This window comes from Anser cygnoides, chromosome 1 (assembly GCF_040182565.1).
Source record: "Anser cygnoides isolate HZ-2024a breed goose chromosome 1, Taihu_goose_T2T_genome, whole genome shotgun sequence".
Classification (NCBI taxonomy): Eukaryota; Metazoa; Chordata; class Aves; order Anseriformes; family Anatidae; genus Anser; species Anser cygnoides.
The window spans coordinates 26,871,888-26,892,333 of record NC_089873.1 but is presented as its reverse complement, the minus strand read 5'-3'; the positions used below and the strand labels follow the sequence as shown (position 1 = coordinate 26,892,333).

At 47.1% G+C, this 20,446-nt stretch overlaps 1 protein-coding gene across 1 annotated transcript; it reads right to left on the bottom strand.

The window, feature by feature from the left end:
- Positions 1–9,287: 9,287 nt before the first annotated feature.
- LOC136789899 (ankyrin repeat domain-containing protein 26-like) lies at positions 9,288–20,426 on the bottom strand. Its single transcript, XM_066991196.1, has 6 exons — positions 20,101–20,426; positions 19,649–19,930; positions 18,709–18,944; positions 17,649–17,895; positions 12,719–12,764; positions 9,288–9,569 (listed from the first exon to the last, which is right to left on the bottom strand). Exons 2-6 carry the CDS (start codon positions 19,883–19,885, stop codon positions 9,421–9,423), a joined length of 915 nt encoding a protein of 304 aa, XP_066847297.1. The 5' UTR covers positions 19,886–19,930; positions 20,101–20,426; the 3' UTR covers positions 9,288–9,420.
- Between the last annotated feature and the right edge of the window lie 20 nt (positions 20,427–20,446).

Here is a 20,446-nt window from a genome sequence, read left to right as displayed (position 1 = left end):
ATCTATTTAATAGAATTTATGTTCAAACTGCAATGAAGATGTTTTTGCTTCTGAGCCACGGGATGGGAAACAACAGATATGTTATGTAAACAAAATTTCTAGTGCCTTTCCCTAGCATTTTGTTCAGATGAGATAATTTTTGGTTAAAACATCACGGTACTCCTGTATTGCCCTGCAAAGGGGATCCTGGTCAACATTGAAATTTTTTGAAGATCCGTCAGTAGATACCATGGGAGAAGCTCCAGCAGATCCAGTTTCAAGTTCAGCAGTGGCTGGGGAGAAAAGAAACAAGATTCATGATGCACCTTGAGAAAGGTGCACCTTGTCACCTCAGCAGCCCTGGTGTTGTGCAGACCAGACCGACCATCCCATGATCCGGGATCAGCCAGGAGCTGCTGCTCAGGAATGCCCCCAAGGCGCCTGACGGGTTTCTGCAGAGCAGGGCAAGGCCTGGCAGCACCCTGCCCAGGCTCTGCCCCCTGCCCACCAGCACCGCCCTCGCTCACCCCTCAGATTTCGCACAGCTTCTCCTCAACCCGGCCCTCAGCATGCTCCCAGCGGCACGGCCCCTGCCCGGCCACCTCAGCAGGGCTGACGGGAGAAGGACGGTACCTGAGGCCCTGGGACCAAGCGAGGTGCCCATCTGGGTGGGCAGCGGTGGAGAGGGAGGCACAGAGCTCTGGAGGCCTCAGCTGCTGCCACAGGCTGCCCAAGGAGGGCCCCCAGGGGCTGGGGCTCGCCAACGATTCTCATGGCTGCCTCTCAAAAGGTGGCCCAAGTGTCTGCCAAGTACAGCTGGCTCTACTGCAGGTATCCTAACACCCTACTCCCATCCTGAACCAGTTGGAGAGAGCACAAAGGCACGGCCTTTTTCAGCAGAGGTTTCTTCAAGAGGGGGAGGTGTCAACCTTCTGCCAAAAAGACTCCAAAGAGCCCTGTGCATGGCTAGATTTACAACACAGACTTTACCCATGGTGTCCTATTAGTGTATCATCACCCCTGAAGACCAGCAAGCCGTTCAGCACACCCATTAAAATCACACCTCTCCACACAATTTTCCCCTGACTGACAGCCAACAGCACAGAAGCAGGCTAGGAAGAAACTTAAAAGAGGTCACACCTGAGTTTGTTAAAATGACAACACAAAGTGAAGGCCGAGACTTTCTGCTCTTGCTTTCACAGAATCACAGAATCGAAGGGGTTGGAAGGGACCTCAAAAGATCATCGGGTCCAACCCCCCTGCCAAAGCAGGTTCCTTAGAGCAGGCTGCCCAGGTAGGCGTCCAGACGGGCCTTGAATATCTCCAGAGAAGGAGACTCCACAACCTCCCCGGGCAGCCTGTTCCAGTGCTCTGTCACCTTCACTGTGAAGAAGTTCTTTCTCACGTTCATGCGGAACTTCCTGTGCTCTGTCTTGTGGCCATTGCCCCTTCCTGTCCCCACAAACCACTGAGAAGAGGTTGGCCAAATCCCTCTGTCTCCCACACCTCAAGTATTTATACACATTGATGAGATCCCCTCTCAGTGTTCTTTTCTCCGGGCTGAACAGACCCAGGTCTCTCAGCCTTTCCTCATAGAGAACATGCTCCAGGCCCCGTACCATCTTTGTGGCCCTCCGCTGGACTCTTTCCAGGAGATCCCTGTCTTTTTTGTACCGGGGAGCCCAGAACTGGACACAATACTCCAGGTGAGGCCTGACCAGGGAAGAGTAGAGGGGGAGGATCACCTCCCTTGACCTGCTGGCCACGCTCTTTTTAATGCACGCCAGGATCCTATTGGCCTTCTTGGCCTCCAGGGCACACTGCTGGCTCATGGTCAACCTGTTGTCCACCGGGACCCCCAGGTCCTTATTCTCAGAGCTCTTCTCCAGCAGGTTGCCCCCCAGCCTGTACTGATACATGCGATTATTCCTTCCCAGGTGCAGGACTCTACACTTGCTCTTATTAAACCTCATTTGGTTTCTTCCTGTCCATCTTTCCAGCCTGTCCAGGTCTCGCTGAATGGCAGCACAGCCTTCTGGCGTGTCAGCCACTCCTCCCAGCTTTGTGTCGTCGGCGTACTTGCTGAGGGCAGACACTATTCCCTCATCAAGGTCGTCGATGAAGATGTTGAACATGACCGGACCCAGCACCGGCCCCTGGGGAACACCGCTGGTCACAGGTCTCCAAACGGACTATGTGCCGCCGATCAACACCCTCTGAGCTCGGCCAGTCAGCCAGTTCTCAACCCATCTTACTGTCCACTCCTCTATCTCACACTTTCTCAGCTTTGCTATCAGGATGTCATGGGAGACAGTATCGAAAGCCTTGCTAAAGTCAAGGTAGATGACATCCACTGCTCTCTTCCCATCTACCCAGCTGGTGGTGCCATCATAGAAGGCAGCCAGGTTGGTCGAGCACGACTTCCCCTTGGTGAATCCACGCTGACTACTCCTCATAACATTCTTCTCTTCCAATTGCTTGGAGATGGCATCCAGAACAAGCTGTTCCAACGCCTTTCCAGGGACAGAGGTGAGACTGACTGGCCTGTAGTTTCCCGGATCCTCCTTCTTGCCCTTCTTGAAGACTGGAGGGACACTGGCTATCTGCCAGTCTTCAGGCACCTCTCCTGTTCTCCAGGACCTTTCAAAGATGATAGAGAGTGGTTCAGTGATCACATCTGCCAACTCCCTTAGCACACGCGGATGCATCCCATCGGGACCCATGGATTTGTGTGCGTTGAGCCCACTCAGACGCTCCTGAACCACTCTCTCGTCAACCAGGGGGGAGCTCTCCATTTCCCAGACCCTTTCTCCTCCCGCCAGGGTTGAGGAGTCCCGGGGGGGAGTCCTTGAAGCAAAGACTGAAGCAAAGAAAGCATTCAGTATCTCCGCCTTCTTGGCGTCTCCCGTTACCAGGACACCCCCCTTGTTCAGTAAGGGACCCACATTATCCCTAGTCTTCCTTTTACTGTTTACATACTTAAAAAAAAAAAAACCCTTCTTATTATCTTTTATCTCTTTTGCAAGCCTCATCTCTAGGTGGGGCTTTAGCCTTCCTCGTCGCGTCCCTGCAGGCCCTGAGAACACTTCTATACTCCTCCCAAGAGGACAGGCCCTTTTTCCACATCTCATAGACCTTCCTCTTCCTTTTGATCTTATCAATGAGCTCCTTGCTCATCCACACAGGTTTCCTGCCCCCCTTCCCCAATTTCCTACTCTTAGGGATGCACCGATCCTGAGCTTGGAAGAAGTGCTGTTTAAATGTAGCCCAGCTCTCACAAGCACCCTTGCCTTCTAGCAACCTAGCCCATGAGATACTCCCAAGCAGGTCCTGGAAGAGGTCAAAGTTGGCTCTTCAGAAGTCCAGGGTAGCAATCCTGCTACTAGCCTTACTTCTTCCACCAAGTTCCATCTTGAACTCCACCATCTCATGGTCGCTGCATCCCAAGCTGCCCCCAACCTTCACATCCCTAACAAGCCCATCCCTGTCGGTAAGGACAAGGTCCAGAAGCATCCCCCGCCTTGTCGGCTCCTCCACCACCTGCGTCAGAAAATTGTCTTCAACGCACTGTAGGAACCGTTTGGACTGCGCATGCCTGGCCGAGTTGCTTACCCAGTAGATGTCTGGATAACTGAAGTCCCCCACGAGAACCAGCACCCGTGATCTTGAGGCTACTACCAGCTGCTTGTAGAAGGCCCCATGGACCTCCTCCTCCTGATCTGGTGACCTGTAGTACACCCCCACAGCAGTGTCCCCCATACCAGCCCACCCCGTAATTCTCACCCACAAGCTCTCCACTTGTCCTTCACCCTCCCCCAGGTGGAGCTGGGTACACTCTAATTGCTCCCTCACATAAAGGGCAACCCCACACCCTCGCTTCCCCAGCCTGTCTTTCCTGAAAAGAACATAGCCCCCCATGACAGCATTCCAGTCATGCGAGCTGTCCCACCACGTCTCTGTGATTGCTACGAGATCGTGGCCCTGCGACCGAACACAGATCTCAAACTCATCCTGTTTATTTCCTATGCTCCGCGCACTGGTATACAGGCACTTTAGGGAAGCAGCAGGCGCAGTTACCCCTGGAGGGATGCAAGAAGAAGATTCCGGACAGGGTATCGGGATCGTTACCTTCTCTGAGGAGCCCTCAGACAATCCCATGGGACAACTCAGAGGTTTTTCCCTACTATCTTCAACAGTGACAGCAGTGACAACTTCCCCCAGCCCTTCTCTATCACTTTTAGCTCCCCTCCCTTCCCCTGTCAAACCTAGTTTAAAGCTCTGGTAATCAGCCCAGAGAGCTTGCCCCAACACACTTGTGCCCCACTTGCTGAGTTGGAGTCGGTCAGCAGCCCACATACCTGGCTTCTCAAAGGACTGCCCAAGATCAAAATACCCAAATCCTTGGTCCAGACACCACCCCGCCAGCCATTCACCTGTCCCGTTCTCCTCCTTCTTTCTGGGTCCCAGTCACCCAGCGGGAGGACAGAGGAGAACACTACCTGCACCCCCGATCCCTTCAACAACCTTCCCAGGGATGCAAAGTCCTTTTTAATAGTCCTCATTTTTCTAGTTGCAGCTTCCCGGGATCCAACCTGACCGACAACAAGAGGATAGTAGTCCTCCGGTTTAACGAGCTGTGGCAGAGCCTTCCTAATGTCTCTGACACAGTATCACAGTATCACAGATTTCTAGGTTGGAAGAGACCTCAAGATCATCGAGTCCAACCTCCGACCTAACACTAAGTACTCCACTAAACCATATCGCTAAGCTCTACATCTAAACGTCTTTTAAAGACCTCCAGGGATGGTGACTCCACCACCTCCCTGGGCAGCCCGTTCCAATGCTTAATAACCCTTTCGGTAAAGAAGTACTTCCTAACATCCAACCTAAAACTCCCCTGTCGCAACTTTCGCCCATTCCCCCTCGTCCTGTCACCAGGCACGTAGGAGAACAGACCAACCCCCACCTCTTTACAGCCTCCTTTAAGGTAACTGTAGAGAGCGATAAGGTCACCCCTGAGCCTCCTCTTCTCCAGGCTGAACAAGCCCAGCTCCCTCAGCCGCTCCTCGTAAGACTTGTACTCCAGACCCCTCACCAGCTTGGTCGCCCTTCTCTGGACTCTCTCGAGCACGTCCATGTCCTTCCTGTAGCGAGGGGCCCAAAACTGAACACAGTACTCGAGGTGCGGCCTCACCAGAGCTGAGTACAGGGGCACAATCACTTCCCTAGACCTGCTGGCCACACTGCTTCTTATACAAACCAGGATGCTGTTGGCCTTCTTGGCCACCTGAGCACGCTGCTGGCTCATATTCAGCCAACTATCAACCAGTACTCCCAGGTCCCTCTCAGCCAGGCAGCTTTCCAGCCACTCATCTCCCAGCCTGTAGCTCTGCTTGGGGTTGTTGCGCCCCAGGTGCAGGACCCGGCACTTGGCCTTGTTGAACTTCATACAGTTGACCTCAGCCCATCGCTCCAGCCTATCCAGATTCTCCTGCAGAGCCTTCCTGCCCTCGAGCAGATTGACACACGCACTTAGCTTGGTGTCATCTGCAAACTTACTGAGGGTGCACTGGACGCCCTCATCCAGATCATCGATAAAGATATTAAAGAGGACCGGCCCCAGTACCGAGCCCTGGGGGACACCACTAGTGACCGGCCTCCAACCAGATTTGACTCCATTCACCACAACTCTCTGGGCCCGGCTATCCAGCCAGTTTCTAACCCAGCGAAGCGTACGCCAGTCCAAGCCCCGAGCAGCCAGTTTCTTGAGGAGAATGTTGTGGGGAACGGTGTCAAAAGCCTTACTGAGGTCAAGGTAAACCACATCCACAGCCTTTCCCTCATCCACCAAGCGCGTCACTTGGTCATAGAAGGAGATCAGGTTCATCAAGCAGGACCTGCCTTTCATAAACCCATGCTGACTGGGCCTGATCGCCTGCTTGCCCTGCAAGTGCCGCGTGATGACCCTCAAGATAATCTGCTCCATGAGCTTTCCTGGCACTGAGGTCAAACTGACAGGCCTATAGTTCCCCGGGTCTGCCCTGCGGCCCTTCTTATAGATGGGCGTCACATTGGCTAGCCGCCAGTCAGACACGTGCCCCAGGAAGACAGCACACCTCTCTGGATAGGTTGTCTGGGCTACAAATGGGAGCCTCAGTGCCCCTCAGCAAGGAGTCTCTGATCACTAAAACTCTCTGCTCTTTTTTTGTGGCACTGGTTGTGATGCAGTGCCCCGTCCGGCCCCTATCCCTATGCTCAGTACTTCTCCCAGTCTTGACGCGCTTCTCAGGGTTGCTTCCCAGGTTTGGACTACTGTCCAGACCCTCAACCTCTTCCTTTTCCTCCCTGAGAACCTCAAATCTATTACCCAGGGACACCGTGGGGGTTGGTGGCACCGCGGGTGTCGGGGGCAGGCGTCTCTTTCTGCTTCCAGCTGAGATGAGGGTCCAGCCCCTTTTCTCTTGTGGGCAGTCAGGCCCTCGTACTGCCTGTGATCAGCTGGGTCAGCTTGTACCCCTTGCAGGGACTTAGGAGGGGGCTGCTGGGCATCAGCAGGGGCAGGTTGACACCTCCTATCTGTCACCCTCAGAGACTCCCAGGAGCCCCTCGGGCTGCGGATTTCTTGCTGCAGCCCAGCCACCTGCTCGAGGAGTTCCTTAAGCAGGGCACACCTGCACCCACGACAGCCCTCTCTTCCCTCAGGACCCGGGTGGGTCTCCAGATTCTGGAGCTCCCTGCAGTCTCCTGTCTGGACTGCCACTTCCCCCGTCAGGAGATCCACCTGAGTGCCCACATGAGCCCGGAGAGACAGCATCTCCTCCGTTCGGGTTGCCGCCTCGGACCGGCCGCTGCAGCGGGTGCCCATCGTGGTGAATTCTAGGTGCAAAGAGGTGGAGGTCGCCGAGGAGAGGAGGGGAAGAGAAAGGGAAGGGAAAGGGAGGAGAGGATCCTCCTCGCACTTCTCCCTGCCCCGCAGGAACTGCCCCACGCGACCCGCCAGCGCTCACTGCCAGGCCGACCCTCTCAGCGGGCCCTGTTCGCGGCGCCCCTAGGGCCTGCTCTTACAGCGCCAGGGGTGGGCGGTGGGGGGGCTGCCGTCACCCCGGCCCCGCCCGCAGCACGGCAGCGCCCCGGCGGCACAGGCACAGCTCCTGCCTGCCCGGGGGGCGGGGGCCGGGGCTGCGGCTCTGACCGAGAGGCTCTGTGCCGCTGTGCTGGGGGGGGGTTAGGGGTTGGCTCCGTCCGTCTCCCTGCCGCGAGCCCTCGCTGCAGCCCATCCGCGCGAGGTCCTCGTTAAAATGGTACTGGTTAAAATTTCTGTTTGGTACTTTCCAGCACCTCTCCAACCATGTGAACTCCTCTTTGACCGCTGTGCTGAAGGCCAGAGGAATTTCTTAACACCTTTCCCGTCGGCAGGCTACAAACTGTGAGAAACACTCCGTAGCCAATAACTTAGGCTTAGGCGAGGATCTCAGTGAAGTAGTAATTTCTTCGCGATTGCAATGGCGGGCGTCCCACAAGCAGGAGCGCACCTACTGGTTCCAAAACACAGTTTATATACTTTTTGATGACAGGCCCATCCCCTGTTTCCCCACTGAGTGGGTAATCCAGGTTCACAATCTATCTGATGCTTGCCAGATAATGCATGGCCTTCAGTTGCCGGTCTGTTAAATTTCAAATTTCTTTAGACTTTTTCACTGTTTGAAGTGGTAATGTTTCTTTACTTATCTGACTTAACACCGTGATTTTCACCTAATTGTTCTAAGGAGTCTGGTTGTGTGCATTTTACAAGGTCGCCTGCTAAGTTTCCTTATCACTGCAAGCATATCTCAATACCCCATTCCTTACCTTTAAACGATGTAACTCTGCAAAAACAACGTTTTTATTCCCACAAATTGATCAGCTCCCCATGGGATCCAAAGCTGTGGGATTTGACAATCTTTCATGCCTACCAGAAGCTCATCTGCTTTGGACCACAAGCAGAATTGCTCTGAAAAGTAGCCTGGAAAGTGGTTAGTAGCAATACTTCAATTCTAGTCCCTGATCTTCAAACCTGCTTCAAGTCTCAAGTGGAAGAAAAGGACAGAGAGGTGTGCCTTCTTTTCAGCCATTTGCCTGCTCTCAGGCCAGGCTGAAGGCGCAGCCATGAACAGAGCTGAAGAGAGCAGAGGAAAGCTCTAGCAGGCAAGGAAGGAGGTGGAAAGCAAAATCAAGAAGGGGAATATAATAAAACAAAGACATGTATTAGATTTTAAATTTTATTAAATACCAAGTTCGAACGTAATGCCTGGAATTAAATACAGTGTATTAGCTTCACAAAACTGTTGTATTAATATAAAAAGGAGCAGAGAGTCATAGCAGCATTCACTGCTTTTCCTCACTGCCTGATAACTCAAGTTATTGAATTAATGGGTAAAAAAACTTTTTTTTTTTCCAGTCTTCATTTATCTCAGTCCAACCATTTTTATTTCTCCAGAATTTGGACTTCATTTGTTCTATAATCTTCTAATTGCCAGCAAATTTGGTAGGCATGAAATGAAGATTGCTGATCTTCAGTAGCAGATAACTCCCTGAAATAAGTAAAACTGCTTGTTTTATTGACACAAATGTCCCATAATACTGCCCTTCACCTGGGCTACAGCCACTGTACCATCAGCTGTTAGCAGCAACAAAAAGCTGTTCTATCACACAAATAGTGTTAAGTACCGACCAAACCAAAGGTTGATATGTTAATATTCCTTTTTCCCTATATGGACTGTTTCAGGTTCACCACAGGTGTTCCTCTAGCAACTGCAAATGTCTGAAACTGAAGCAAGTTTTAACACAAAAACCAACATGGATACCAAAACCAACATACCACATAAAAGCTTTCTTGGCACTACTATACACTCACGGTATTTCTAAGCCTAGGGGACATAAAAGTGACAGCAATATAAAGTGCCCTGTTTTCCAGCTTAAACAGTGGTAAAACTTTCACTTCATCATCAACAGAAATATTCACTGCATCAGGACTGGAGCAGCAGACAAAAAGCCAATCAAATAATATCCTAAGCATTAAAATAACACTGGAAACACTAAAACACACAGAATGAAAGTATTATTAAACAGAACAAAAGGAATGCTTTTGTTAAAACACTGAACAAGAGTGGAACAAAATAATACATCTAACTTTAATAAGAAACACTTTGAGAGTTCTGTAAAGTTCAAGAATCAAGATTAAGTCATTCTGCTAGTCACAAAAAACAGATACGGTTCTTATTTTGAGTGCAAAATAAACCAACTATACATCAAAAAACAAGTAAGTGCGGTGTGCTTGACATCTATTTAATAGAATTTATGTTCAAACTGCAATGAAGATGTTTTTGCTTCTGAGCCACGGGATGGGAAACAACAGATATGTTATGTAAACAAAATTTCTAGTGCCTTTCCCTAGCATTTTGTTCAGATGAGATAATTTTTGGTTAAAACATCACGGTACTCCTGTATTGCCCTGCAAAGGGGATCCTGGTCAACATTGAAATTTTTTGAAGATCCGTCAGTAGATACCATGGGAGAAGCTCCAGCAGATCCAGTTTCAAGTTCAGCAGTGGCTGGGGAGAAAAGAAACAAGATTCATGATGCACCTTGAGAAAGGTGCACCTTGTCACCTCAGCAGCCCTGGTGTTGTGCAGACCAGACCGACCATCCCATGATCCGGGATCAGCCAGGAGCTGCTGCTCAGGAATGCCCCCAAGGCGCCTGACGGGTTTCTGCAGAGCAGGGCAAGGCCTGGCAGCACCCTGCCCAGGCTCTGCCCCCTGCCCACCAGCACCGCCCTCGCTCACCCCTCAGATTTCGCACAGCTTCTCCTCAACCCGGCCCTCAGCATGCTCCCAGCGGCACGGCCCCTGCCCGGCCACCTCAGCAGGGCTGACGGGAGAAGGACGGTACCTGAGGCCCTGGGACCAAGCGAGGTGCCCATCTGGGTGGGCAGCGGTGGAGAGGGAGGCACAGAGCTCTGGAGGCCTCAGCTGCTGCCACAGGCTGCCCAAGGAGGGCCCCCAGGGGCTGGGGCTCGCCAACGATTCTCATGGCTGCCTCTCAAAAGGTGGCCCAAGTGTCTGCCAAGTACAGCTGGCTCTACTGCAGGTATCCTAACACCCTACTCCCATCCTGAACCAGTTGGAGAGAGCACAAAGGCACGGCCTTTTTCAGCAGAGGTTTCTTCAAGAGGGGGAGGTGTCAACCTTCTGCCAAAAAGACTCCAAAGAGCCCTGTGCATGGCTAGATTTACAACACAGACTTTACCCATGGTGTCCTATTAGTGTATCATCACCCCTGAAGACCAGCAAGCCGTTCAGCACACCCATTAAAATCACACCTCTCCACACAATCTTCCCCTGACTGACAGCCAACAGCACAGAAGCAGGCTAGGAAGAAACTTAAAAGAGGTCACACCTGAGTTTGTTAAAATGACAACACAAAGTGAAGGCCGAGACTTTCTGCTCTTGCTTTCACAGAATCACAGAATCGAAGGGGTTGGAAGGGACCTCAAAAGATCATCGGGTCCAACCTCCCTGCCAAAGCAGGTTCCTTAGAGCAGGCTGCCCAGGTAGGCCTCCAGACGGGCCTTGAATATCTCCAGAGAAGGAGACTCCACAACCTCCCCGGGCAGCCAGTTCCAGTGCTCTGTCACCCTCACTGTGAAGAAGTTCTTTCTCACGTTCATGCGGAACTTCCTGTGCTCCATCTTGTGGCCATTGCCCCTTCCTGTCCCCACAAACCACTGAGAAGAGGTTGGCCAAATCCCTCTGTCTCCCACACCTCAAGTATTTATACACATTGATGAGATCCCCTCTCAGTGTTCTTTTCTCCGGGCTGAACAGACCCAGGTCTCTCAGCCTTTCCTCATAGGGAAGATGCTCCAGGCCCTGCATCATCTTTGTGGCCCTCCGCTGGACTCTTTCCAGGAGATCCCTGTCTTTTTTGTACCGGGGAGCCCAGAAGTGGACACAGTACTCCAGGTGAGGCCTGACCAGGGAAGAGTAGAGGGGGAGGATCACCTCCCTTGACCAGCCTGTACTGATACATGTGATTATTCCTTCCCAGGTGCAGGACTCTACACTTGCTCTTATTAAACCTCATTTGGTTTCTTCCTGTCCATCTTTCCAGCCTGTCCAGGTCTTGCTGAATGGCAGCACAGCCTTCTGGCGTGTCAGCCACTCCTCCCAGCTTTGTGTCGTCGGCGTACTTGCTGAGGGCAGACACTATTCCCTCATCAAGGTCGTCGATGAAGATGTTGAACATGACCGGACCCAGCACCAACCCCCGGGGAACACCGCTGGTCACAGGTCTCCAAACGGACTATGTGCCGCCGATCAACACCCTCTGAGCTCGGCCAGTCAGCCAGTTCTCAACCCATCTTACTGTCCACTCCTCTATCTCACACTTTCTCAGCTTTGCTATCAGGATGTCATGGGAGACAGTATCGAACACTGTTTTTCACATTTAATTATCAGTCAAGAGTATTTCTAAAACTAGTGAAAGAAATTTCAGAAGCTGCACACAGAACATCTTCAGGGAACCTGCAAACAACTCTTGCTTACACCAGTGCTAAATTTAGCTCCCTGCAGATCTTGGAACACTACCCCTTAAAAACAGCTTACATATTCATTGTGAACAACGTGAAAAAGATCTGCCTTTGAAAATGGAAACACCTTGTACTGCAGTCCAAGCAGGACAAGTCTCCCAGCCTGGAACTAACGCAGCGTTTTCTGTGGGATGTCTTTAAAACTTGCCCTGGCAAACCCCTCTCTTCTCCATGGGAACACATATGCAATGAGAGCAGAAAAACAAAGCTCTGCTGTGTTTCCATCCATCCACCTTCTTGAGACAAGGTCCCCAAACCAAACAAACACTATGACTCCTAGCATCACTACATTTGAAAACGCCGGTGGATACAAAGCAATGGGTTTGTGTCCATGCGAGCAAATGTAAAGAGCTGTAAAGCAACAGCTGGACTCACTATACATAAATGAAGCACACTGGAACAGAAGGCAATCCTCTCAGGGGTTTGCTGCTTCAAAATAGCTCCAGGCACAGCAGCAGTGACTCTGGCAGTACGATTATCATGAAAGAGGTGCAATTTCTCTCTGGAGACCTGGCCTCATGTTACAGAACATGTTTTTTACTACATATTAAGAGCAACCACCTCATACTGTGTTTGCCTCAACATTACTGAATGAACTTTTCCTGAAGAAAAGATGCGTTTTGTCACTGATTCTTCTTGCTCATCCAAAGAAGATTGCAACGTGTAAACTACAAATACAAGCAGTGAATAAGAGACAGCAAAAATCAAGAACTAACACCAGAAAATGTGTTACGGTATGCTTCAGTGCTAAATGCAATGAATGTATGCAGAAAGAGAAGTGATGGCTGAAGTCTATAAAAATCTTATTTCAGGGCTTCTTTTATGTTTGCTGTTTGTGTCTGAGGACTAGAGATAGCTTTAGCTTAAGTCAAGTGCACCTGTGTGGGGGAGGTAGTTCAGTTTCCTTTCTTTTTCTCAAGGTAACTGCAGAACATTCTGTGCAGTATTTTGGTAAGCAGGAAATTTCCCACATAAAACTCTAAATCAGAGAGTTAGCAGAAAACAGGTGTGCTTAGAACAGGCCCTTGACAGCTTTCAAGTCATTATATCCAAAAATTAGGAACAATCATCATCTTCCTTAAAAACACTGCTAACAGAATTACACGTTACCTTGTTCAAGTTCTTTAGTGATTTTTTCATCCAGTTCCCGCCGTATCTAGAGTTACAGGTAAAATATATAGTTAAAATTTCAACAGTTATATTTTTGCAATAAAAAAATAAACCAGTTTTGAAACCCATGTATAATGTGTGTCAAACACTGAAAACATCATCCTAAATAGAGACGTCTTCGTTTGGGGGTTGATTTTTTTTTTTTTTTTTTTTACAAAGAGAAACTCTTGGTCAGCCAGGCCGTAGCATTCTCATTGCTGAGCAATATTAATTTTAGCACAACAACATCGCGGTAACTCACCATCTGGATCATAACTGAGCATAAAAACAGTAGAGGAAGAAAGCACAGTGGTTTTATAAAAGTGCATGCATGGTTAATGTCCATCCTCAAATACACGAGCGGAATGTCAGCCAAACAGTAAGATATGCACAAACGCCATCACGGGGCCCGTTTCAGTTAAGGCCTACTTCTGCGACTTCGTAAGAGAACAGCTGCAACAGCAGCTGCTGAAGGACCAATATATTCCATTGTGGACAAAAAAGCACGCATCAATATTCTTCTTTTTTCCACCTTACGATGGAAAATTGAAAGAGCTCCTATAGATCATGCCAGTATTTTTCCTTATTGTTATTACACGTGTAAAAAACATAAAAACACGTTATTTTCTTGTTACCTACCTACTAAGAAACGAGGAGCAGCAGCTGCAGGTTCTACAAAGCAAGTGCTGTGGGTTTTACTACCGAACTGAAATCGGCTCGGATCACTAGGGAGCAGCCTTTACCCCTCTCACCCCTAGAAGCTGGTTCTTGCTGCCAACAAGTTAAGTTACTGCCCTGTATTCTGCCTGCAAAGTCTTCATAGGGAGAAATGAGACCTTTCAAAGAGCCACAGCCCAAACGCTACATGCTGTTGTGTACATTTGATGATACTTATGACTCCTGTATTATTTTCCATCAAGTCTGTGACACATAGAAGTGACTGTCGGAACAGACAGCATACAGCTTCCAGATTTGTGTCATTAGCAAATATGAAGGCCATGAATATAATTAGGTGCCTGGAGCATGTGACTTACGTGGATAGGCTGAGAGAGCTGGGACTGTTCAGCTTGGAGAAGAGAAGACTCAGGGGGTTTTATCCGTGTGCGTTAACTATCTGATTTGTGGGTGGAGTATAAAGAAGACAGGGCCAGACTCTTCTCAGTGGTGCCAAGTGAAAGAACAAGAGGCAGACGTAGAAATAAAGGAAAATGCATTTAAACATACGGATTTTTGTATTAATATTTTAGTGACCATGGTCAAACGCTGAACACTTTACCAGGAAATGTTGTGGAGTCTCCGTCCTCGGAGATGCTCAAAAACTGGCTGGACATGACCCTCAGCAAACTGCTGTGGCTGACCCTGCTCTGAGCAGGGGTGTGGTTAGACTAGATGATCTCCAGAAGCCCCTTCCAACCTCACCCATTCTGTGATTCTCTGACTTCAGTGCTGAATCCCTGGGGGAACAGGGATTTATTTTATGAAATGAGTAGGCTCGCCTAGCAACGTATCAAAGATAAGAACTGAAAAACTATTCAATGTACTCAACAGGCCAGGGAGAGCAAGAATCTCTGGAAGAGAAGAACTGTGCAAACCCTCACAAGAAGAGCGGCAACAGGCCACTGTGAGGGCCAAAGAAGTGGGGTACAAACCAGCAGAGAGGAGGGAAGGGCATTCTCTCCAGGACCTCAGGGACAGCTGCAACCAAATCCACCATCTCCACCAGGAGAAGAATCAGTCAGTGATATTTTTTGGTACCTTCGCAGGTAGAAGAAAGGAACAAGGAGCTGAAGGAAGAAAGGAAGGGGATCCCCCAGATCCTTCAACCTCTAGTTATTTAAAAGCAGGGGAAAGAAGCAGCAAAATCCTGGGCAGAAGGGAGCCTAACACATAAAGAGAGACACTGCTAACAAAAAGGCAAAGGAAACCAAGTACCTAGACCAAAAGATAGCTCAGAAACAGGACCAATCCTAAACAGAGCAGTAGTAGTTCAGAAGAAAAAACCACTTCCATTGGTTTCTGGAGCCTCCGCAGTGATCAGAAGGCCCACCAAATCCTCCCCAACAAGTACAGATGAATCAAGAAAATAGAAAGTTCTTCTTTTCTTATATACTCTGTTAACATCTTTGTGATCCTCATGAAAGTCTGAAGAAAGAGGAGTAAGTGGAAAATAAGCTGGCATGGTCATTTCCAAAAGAGGGAATGAAAAACCAGGCAAAATACACCGTTGAAGACAATAACTTGTGCCTTCACTGTTGTTCTTCCTCCCTTATCCCCCTGGAAAAGCCATCACAGCTGACTATCCTGAACCTCCTGAGCAATAAGGTGACAACTTCAGATTCCAGAAAAACTTTTGCCAGACAACAGTAACAGAACTGGAAAACTGGTCAACGATCTCTGATCTGTTCTGCACCAAGTTCTACCCAGAGGTACTTCTCATCCCACTGCACATCTCTTCAGGCAGTAGCACCCTGGGTTGCCCTGCAGCAGTCACCTTCTTGAAAACTCTTTTTCAGAGAGCAGTTTTGACTTACTATTTACCCACACAGGTTGCTTGAGCAGAGTAACTTGGATCCTGTGAGACTCCATGAAATGATACTCACAGTTGAGGAAGTCAGAACACTACTGGCACTTCATGTACGAATTGCTGTTACTACCAAGAGCTTTCTGAATATCAGAACTGGCACGGAGGATATCTTATAGACAGTTAACTACCACAAAAGCTGTAACATACATTAAAGCACAAAAGCACTCTGCAGCAGTGACCATGTCTCTTGGACAAACTAACAAGTTTAAAATATTTGCCGTAATAGGAAAATGTGAATGCATCTGTAAGTTTTAATCAAAACCTAACAGCGTATATAGACAAAAACATTTCTAGTATATAATACCACCCCACATGAAACAAGACTGGCTACAAACCTTGTCATGTATCTGGCTGCAGAGAAGAGAAAGAACAGATTTTTGATTAAAGAGTTGAAGAAGAAAGAACAACGGCCTTAAGTTCAAAAGTCTTCAGTAAGAACTAAGAACATGACCTACGTGTAAATAAAACAACTAAATTGGCTAATGATCCAAAGACTGCTACAATACAGGAGTGCAGACAGGAAACAAAATCAGAAAGGAACAGCAATTGAGAGACAGAGTAGAAGGAGGGCATTCCTGCTCTCATGTTACCAGGAGAAAAGCTGGTTTCATAATTCCGTTAACTCACACTGGTTGCATTTAGCAGCCTTCACTATTATTTTCTGTGTCAAGACACTCACATTCATTGTCACCATGCCTTTGGCACAGCTGTTAGGGTTTAAGCTTGATGTTTGTTGAACCTATTAACAGGACTCTTGCCTCCGAAACTCCTTGCAGCAGAAATTCCTTGCCTTTATCTAAGGACTAAAGCAGCAGTTCCCAAATTATGGTACGCAGACCACTAAAAGAACCTTGCATGTGTGTTTCATCTGCTTTATTCAGTCAAATTCAGGACAGTGATAGGCCAATGTGGGAGCAGTTTGGGAGTCAGCAGACCAAATCATAAAGTAAAAAACAGAACCCAAAGATCTCTTTACTCCTGTAATGGAAATACACACTTTTTTTCCAATGGCACAAGTCCTACTATGAAACCAACTTCAGCCAACATTATTCCAGAACATAATGAATTGCTTGCTAGTTCCTACAGTTACTGTTTGTAGTGACTTACATGGAATTTTTCAAGTACTTGTAGTTTACTCCTCACTACTGGAGCTCTAATAGTAATAAAATATTATAATAACAATAAAAATATAATAATAAAACAGACATTTACATGTGATTTGATCTTTTTGGTTAATTAGCATGTGTCAGTATGAACTTTTCTGGATTTTTCAAGATGCTTTTGCATGTCCATTTCAAGGTCATTGATTTCTGTAACATATATGCTTGGTATGGGGAAAGGGGCTATACTGTAATGGAACATGTGTTTCTTTATGCTTGTTAAGAGTAAGATGTTCATTTCTGGCTGAGTTTGCAACATGACTGTCTTCAAAATGTAAGGCTAAATGCATCATCAGTGATATTAGCCTTCTAATGTTAAATAGTAGTTTATGAAAACTGAAATCTTTCATGCCTTTAAACTCCAAATTTGGTTTCCTGATATAATGCTCACCGTTCTGTTAGGGCTGTACTATTTTATGCTACTTTTACCAGAGCTATTGTAGAGGTTGCAGCATTGCTGTAAAATTAGAAAGCTGTGAAGACTTCCTGAAGAATAGTTTATTTTATTTAGGGGTTATTTCAGGTAATAACACTCAGCAGGAACCACAAAAACAAATGCCTCCTAGGCACAGCATGCATCCCACAATACACTATATAGTAAGAAGTTAAGCAATCATGCTGCTGTCATCCTAGTTTTGAAGCATCCTTTGTTGGTATTAATGTACTAAAACATGTTCCAGCAAAGGAAGTATTAAAATGAAGATCAGCGAGGAAAGAAAAAGTGTCTTGAGTAAAGATGTCTGATGGGATTTTGCATTCAAAGTTATCCATTTTAAAGATGTCATACACTTATCTACACACTGTACATTAAAATTTAACGAATAGCTTAGCTGGGAACTTCTGATGCCACAGCATTCCTTATCACATTTTCTCTTGTTAATAAATAGATACGTATTAGTTAAGAGCTCATTATTTAGATGCCAGTATTTTTGGTCTCTGAGCACTCCTGGAATTTTGTACAGTCCCAATGACCGAAAGCCTTCATCCCTGCCACACAGATGTGTAATGTTTTGATGATCAGCTGTTGGTTTAGCATATTAGACTATGGTTTCAAACTATAGATAGATTCTAACTGTATACTAAGAATCATAACTTTGCTTACAGATATTCTTCAACAGTAGCTTGAAGAGCATTTCACAATGCTTACCTTAGCCACATAGGCTTCAACCCTGTTTCTCGACGATAATGCATTCCCAGTTGTGCCTAGGAAGCTTCCTCCTAGACTAAGACTTCTGTTCAGTGCCAAATTGTTGCCAAGATGTCCCAGTTCAGTTGAATATAGAACTGGACTTGCAGCCAGACCTCCACCGACAATGCTGCTTGCAATTAATGATTTGCTTCTATGGCGCTCTTGAAGGAGCTTAGCGTTGGCTTCTGCTAGTCTCTCATTAGCTCTGAAACATTTAAAACCATGCAAAGAATTATCTTTGTAATATTTTTGCAAAGCCACTTTCCAGGTCTTTTGACTTTAATTTAACTTCTGAAAATAGAAGAGATTAAGAGAGTTCAAAATGAGAGTGTAATCCAATCTGAAGATTTTGGAGAACCTACTTCCAGGAAATTACACTACCTGTAGAAAGCAGCAAGTTACCAACACTTTAGCACTGAATGCATTTGAAGCATTAAGACTTGAAAGCAAGCCATATGTTTACACAGCTTCTTCTGAAAGGTGCATCAGCTGCATGAGAACTCCGGGATTCTCTCCGCCACCCAAGGAAAACTCAAACCTCAGACATGCTGCCAAAATGGCAGCCAAAAAGATCGTTTTATGTCACAGAATCAAGAGTCCGCCCCCTGGAAAGTCTATCTTTAAGCATTCCTAGTTTGCAGACAGTGGGACAGGACATGCAATCACTCTTTTCTGCCTTAAACAGAAGAAGAAGGGGACATTATTAGAAGGGGCCAAAAGGATGCCTGTTAAAATGCTGTTAACTTCAAAAATACTCTAGTAACACCTTGCCCCGTGGCAGCACTGCTGGAACACTGAAGCAAAATCAAGGCAGTTCTTAAAAAGGGGAAGGGTCGTAGAGGACTCTTTTTATAAAATTAAAAAATTAAAATTTGTAATATGCCATCTTAGGCACATTTACTGACGTCATGCTGACCAGACGTAGAAGAGGGATTTCAGGAGGAAATTGTACAATGTTTTTTATACAACTTGTTACCACTTCATGTCTTGCTACCACTCCAAAAAAGCATGGACTTACCTTTCCAGCTTATTTGCTAGACATCTTCTAATTTTCACTTCTTCCAGATACAGGTCTTTGTATTTTTCCACTTCTGCTTGTGTGGATTCTTTTTGAAAAATACTGTCTTGTTGCGTATTTTTTATCCTGTCCAACTCGCATTCAAGATCTTTAATTCTGTGCTTTAGTTGGTTTCTCAGTGAAGCGTGATGGCTGGCTCTGATTTGTTCTAACCTGTCTTGGGAGGCTGCCTGTGTCTGAAGCAGATAATGCAATTTCAACCACCATAAAGGAAAAGAGAACTGCCCCCCCCCCAACAGACAGGTGCACATACTCGATTTCAAGGTCCCAAACTTACAAAGTTGAGGCAACTGTGCCTCCTCACTACCATCAGCAATCAAGACAGATCTCTGGAACTACCACATTAAATAATTAATTCAGAAAGATATCTGCTCTTAGCACTATTATTCAAAGGTAGTGCCAAAAGAACATTATCTCTGCACAACAGGTTACACAAAAAAAGATTCTATAAAGAAACTATGAGGGTCCTATCCCCACCCTCGTGCCTCCTTCACAAAAGCCTGTGTAACTTGAGTGACTTCTTTCCTGAGCGCTTTACCCCACAGAATGATAAAGCAAGACCTGTATGTCTGGCCAAACCATCTAAGTTACAATGCTCGTTCGAGAATGAACAGCAAGAACAAGATCACTAGACAGCTATTCCCCTAAGAACTGCAAAACTAAGTCTGCCATGGGCAGACTACGAACTTGGGAACCTGCAGGCACATCACACGCACAAACACACTTTAGCCCAACCATTTTCCCTTCTCCCACTCCCTTCTGGAAAGACAGAAGCACAGCGCTAACGCACAGAATGAGCCACCATAAATAAAACACTAAAAAATGACAGAAAAACTATAATGCAATAAAGACTAAAGGCAAAACTGACTAATTAATATACCTGTAAAAACAAATTGACTTCTTGTAGCTTTTGTCTGATTTCTTGTCCAGCTCGTTCTTCCATCTCTCTTTTATATTGCTCTATTTGGCTGTGATCCACCATATTAGTTTCCAAACGATGTCTGAGGTTTGCCACTTCTTCCTTCAGCTGGCATTTGCTCTTCTCCAGTATTTCATGATTCCCACGCAGAGCAGACAGCTCTTCTCGCAAATCCTGATTTTGTGCTTCCAGCTGCATGCATTTTTTAGACTCCAACTCCAGCTGCTGGGAAAGTTCACTAACCTGTAGACAGCAATAAAATAAATGTAGAGGGGTCAAAAAATATTAAATTCAGTGAAAATTCATAAACAGGAAGGCCACCAAGACTGTATTTGTTATCTTCTGAAACAGTATTAAGATCAAAGTAAAGCTAGGCTTGTATTTTAAAAGAAGAACAGCTTTAACATTATTACCGACAGGATTCCCAAGTTCCCATCCTTCCTTAGTTCTTCTGAAGCAGGTCACACACCACAAACAGGTACCAAACCAGCAGCATTTCCCCTGTGGGACTGGGCTGAAAGGCGCTAGGGACGCTCTTGCCCGAAATGCTCCTCTGCTCATGGGACATCAAACACACCTCTACCCAGACACCAGAAAGAATGCCTATTGTGTGTGGGGGGAAGCGCTGCAGTGCAGAACGGACTAGGCACGAGCAACAAATACTCTTCCTGCCCTTACTCTGAAAGCTTTGGAAACAGTGCCTCAGGAGGCCACTTTGACAGAACTGCTGGAGGAAGGCATTTTCTCTCTAGGTCAAAG

Excerpts from the sequence above, each read along its gene's own strand:
- LOC136789899 (XM_066991196.1), bottom strand. The coding sequence starts at position 19,885 with ATGCAGCTGGAAGCACAAAATCAGGATTTGCGAGAAGAGCTGTCTGCT. Across the intron at positions 12,765-17,648 it reads TTGAAGCCTATGTGGCTAAG|ATACGGCGGGAACTGGATGA; the intron begins GTAAGCATTGTG and ends CTGTAACTCTAG. Across the intron at positions 9,570-12,718 it reads CACTAAAGAACTTGAACAAG|CCACTGCTGAACTTGAAACT; the intron begins GTAACGTGTAAT and ends TTTTCTCCCCAG.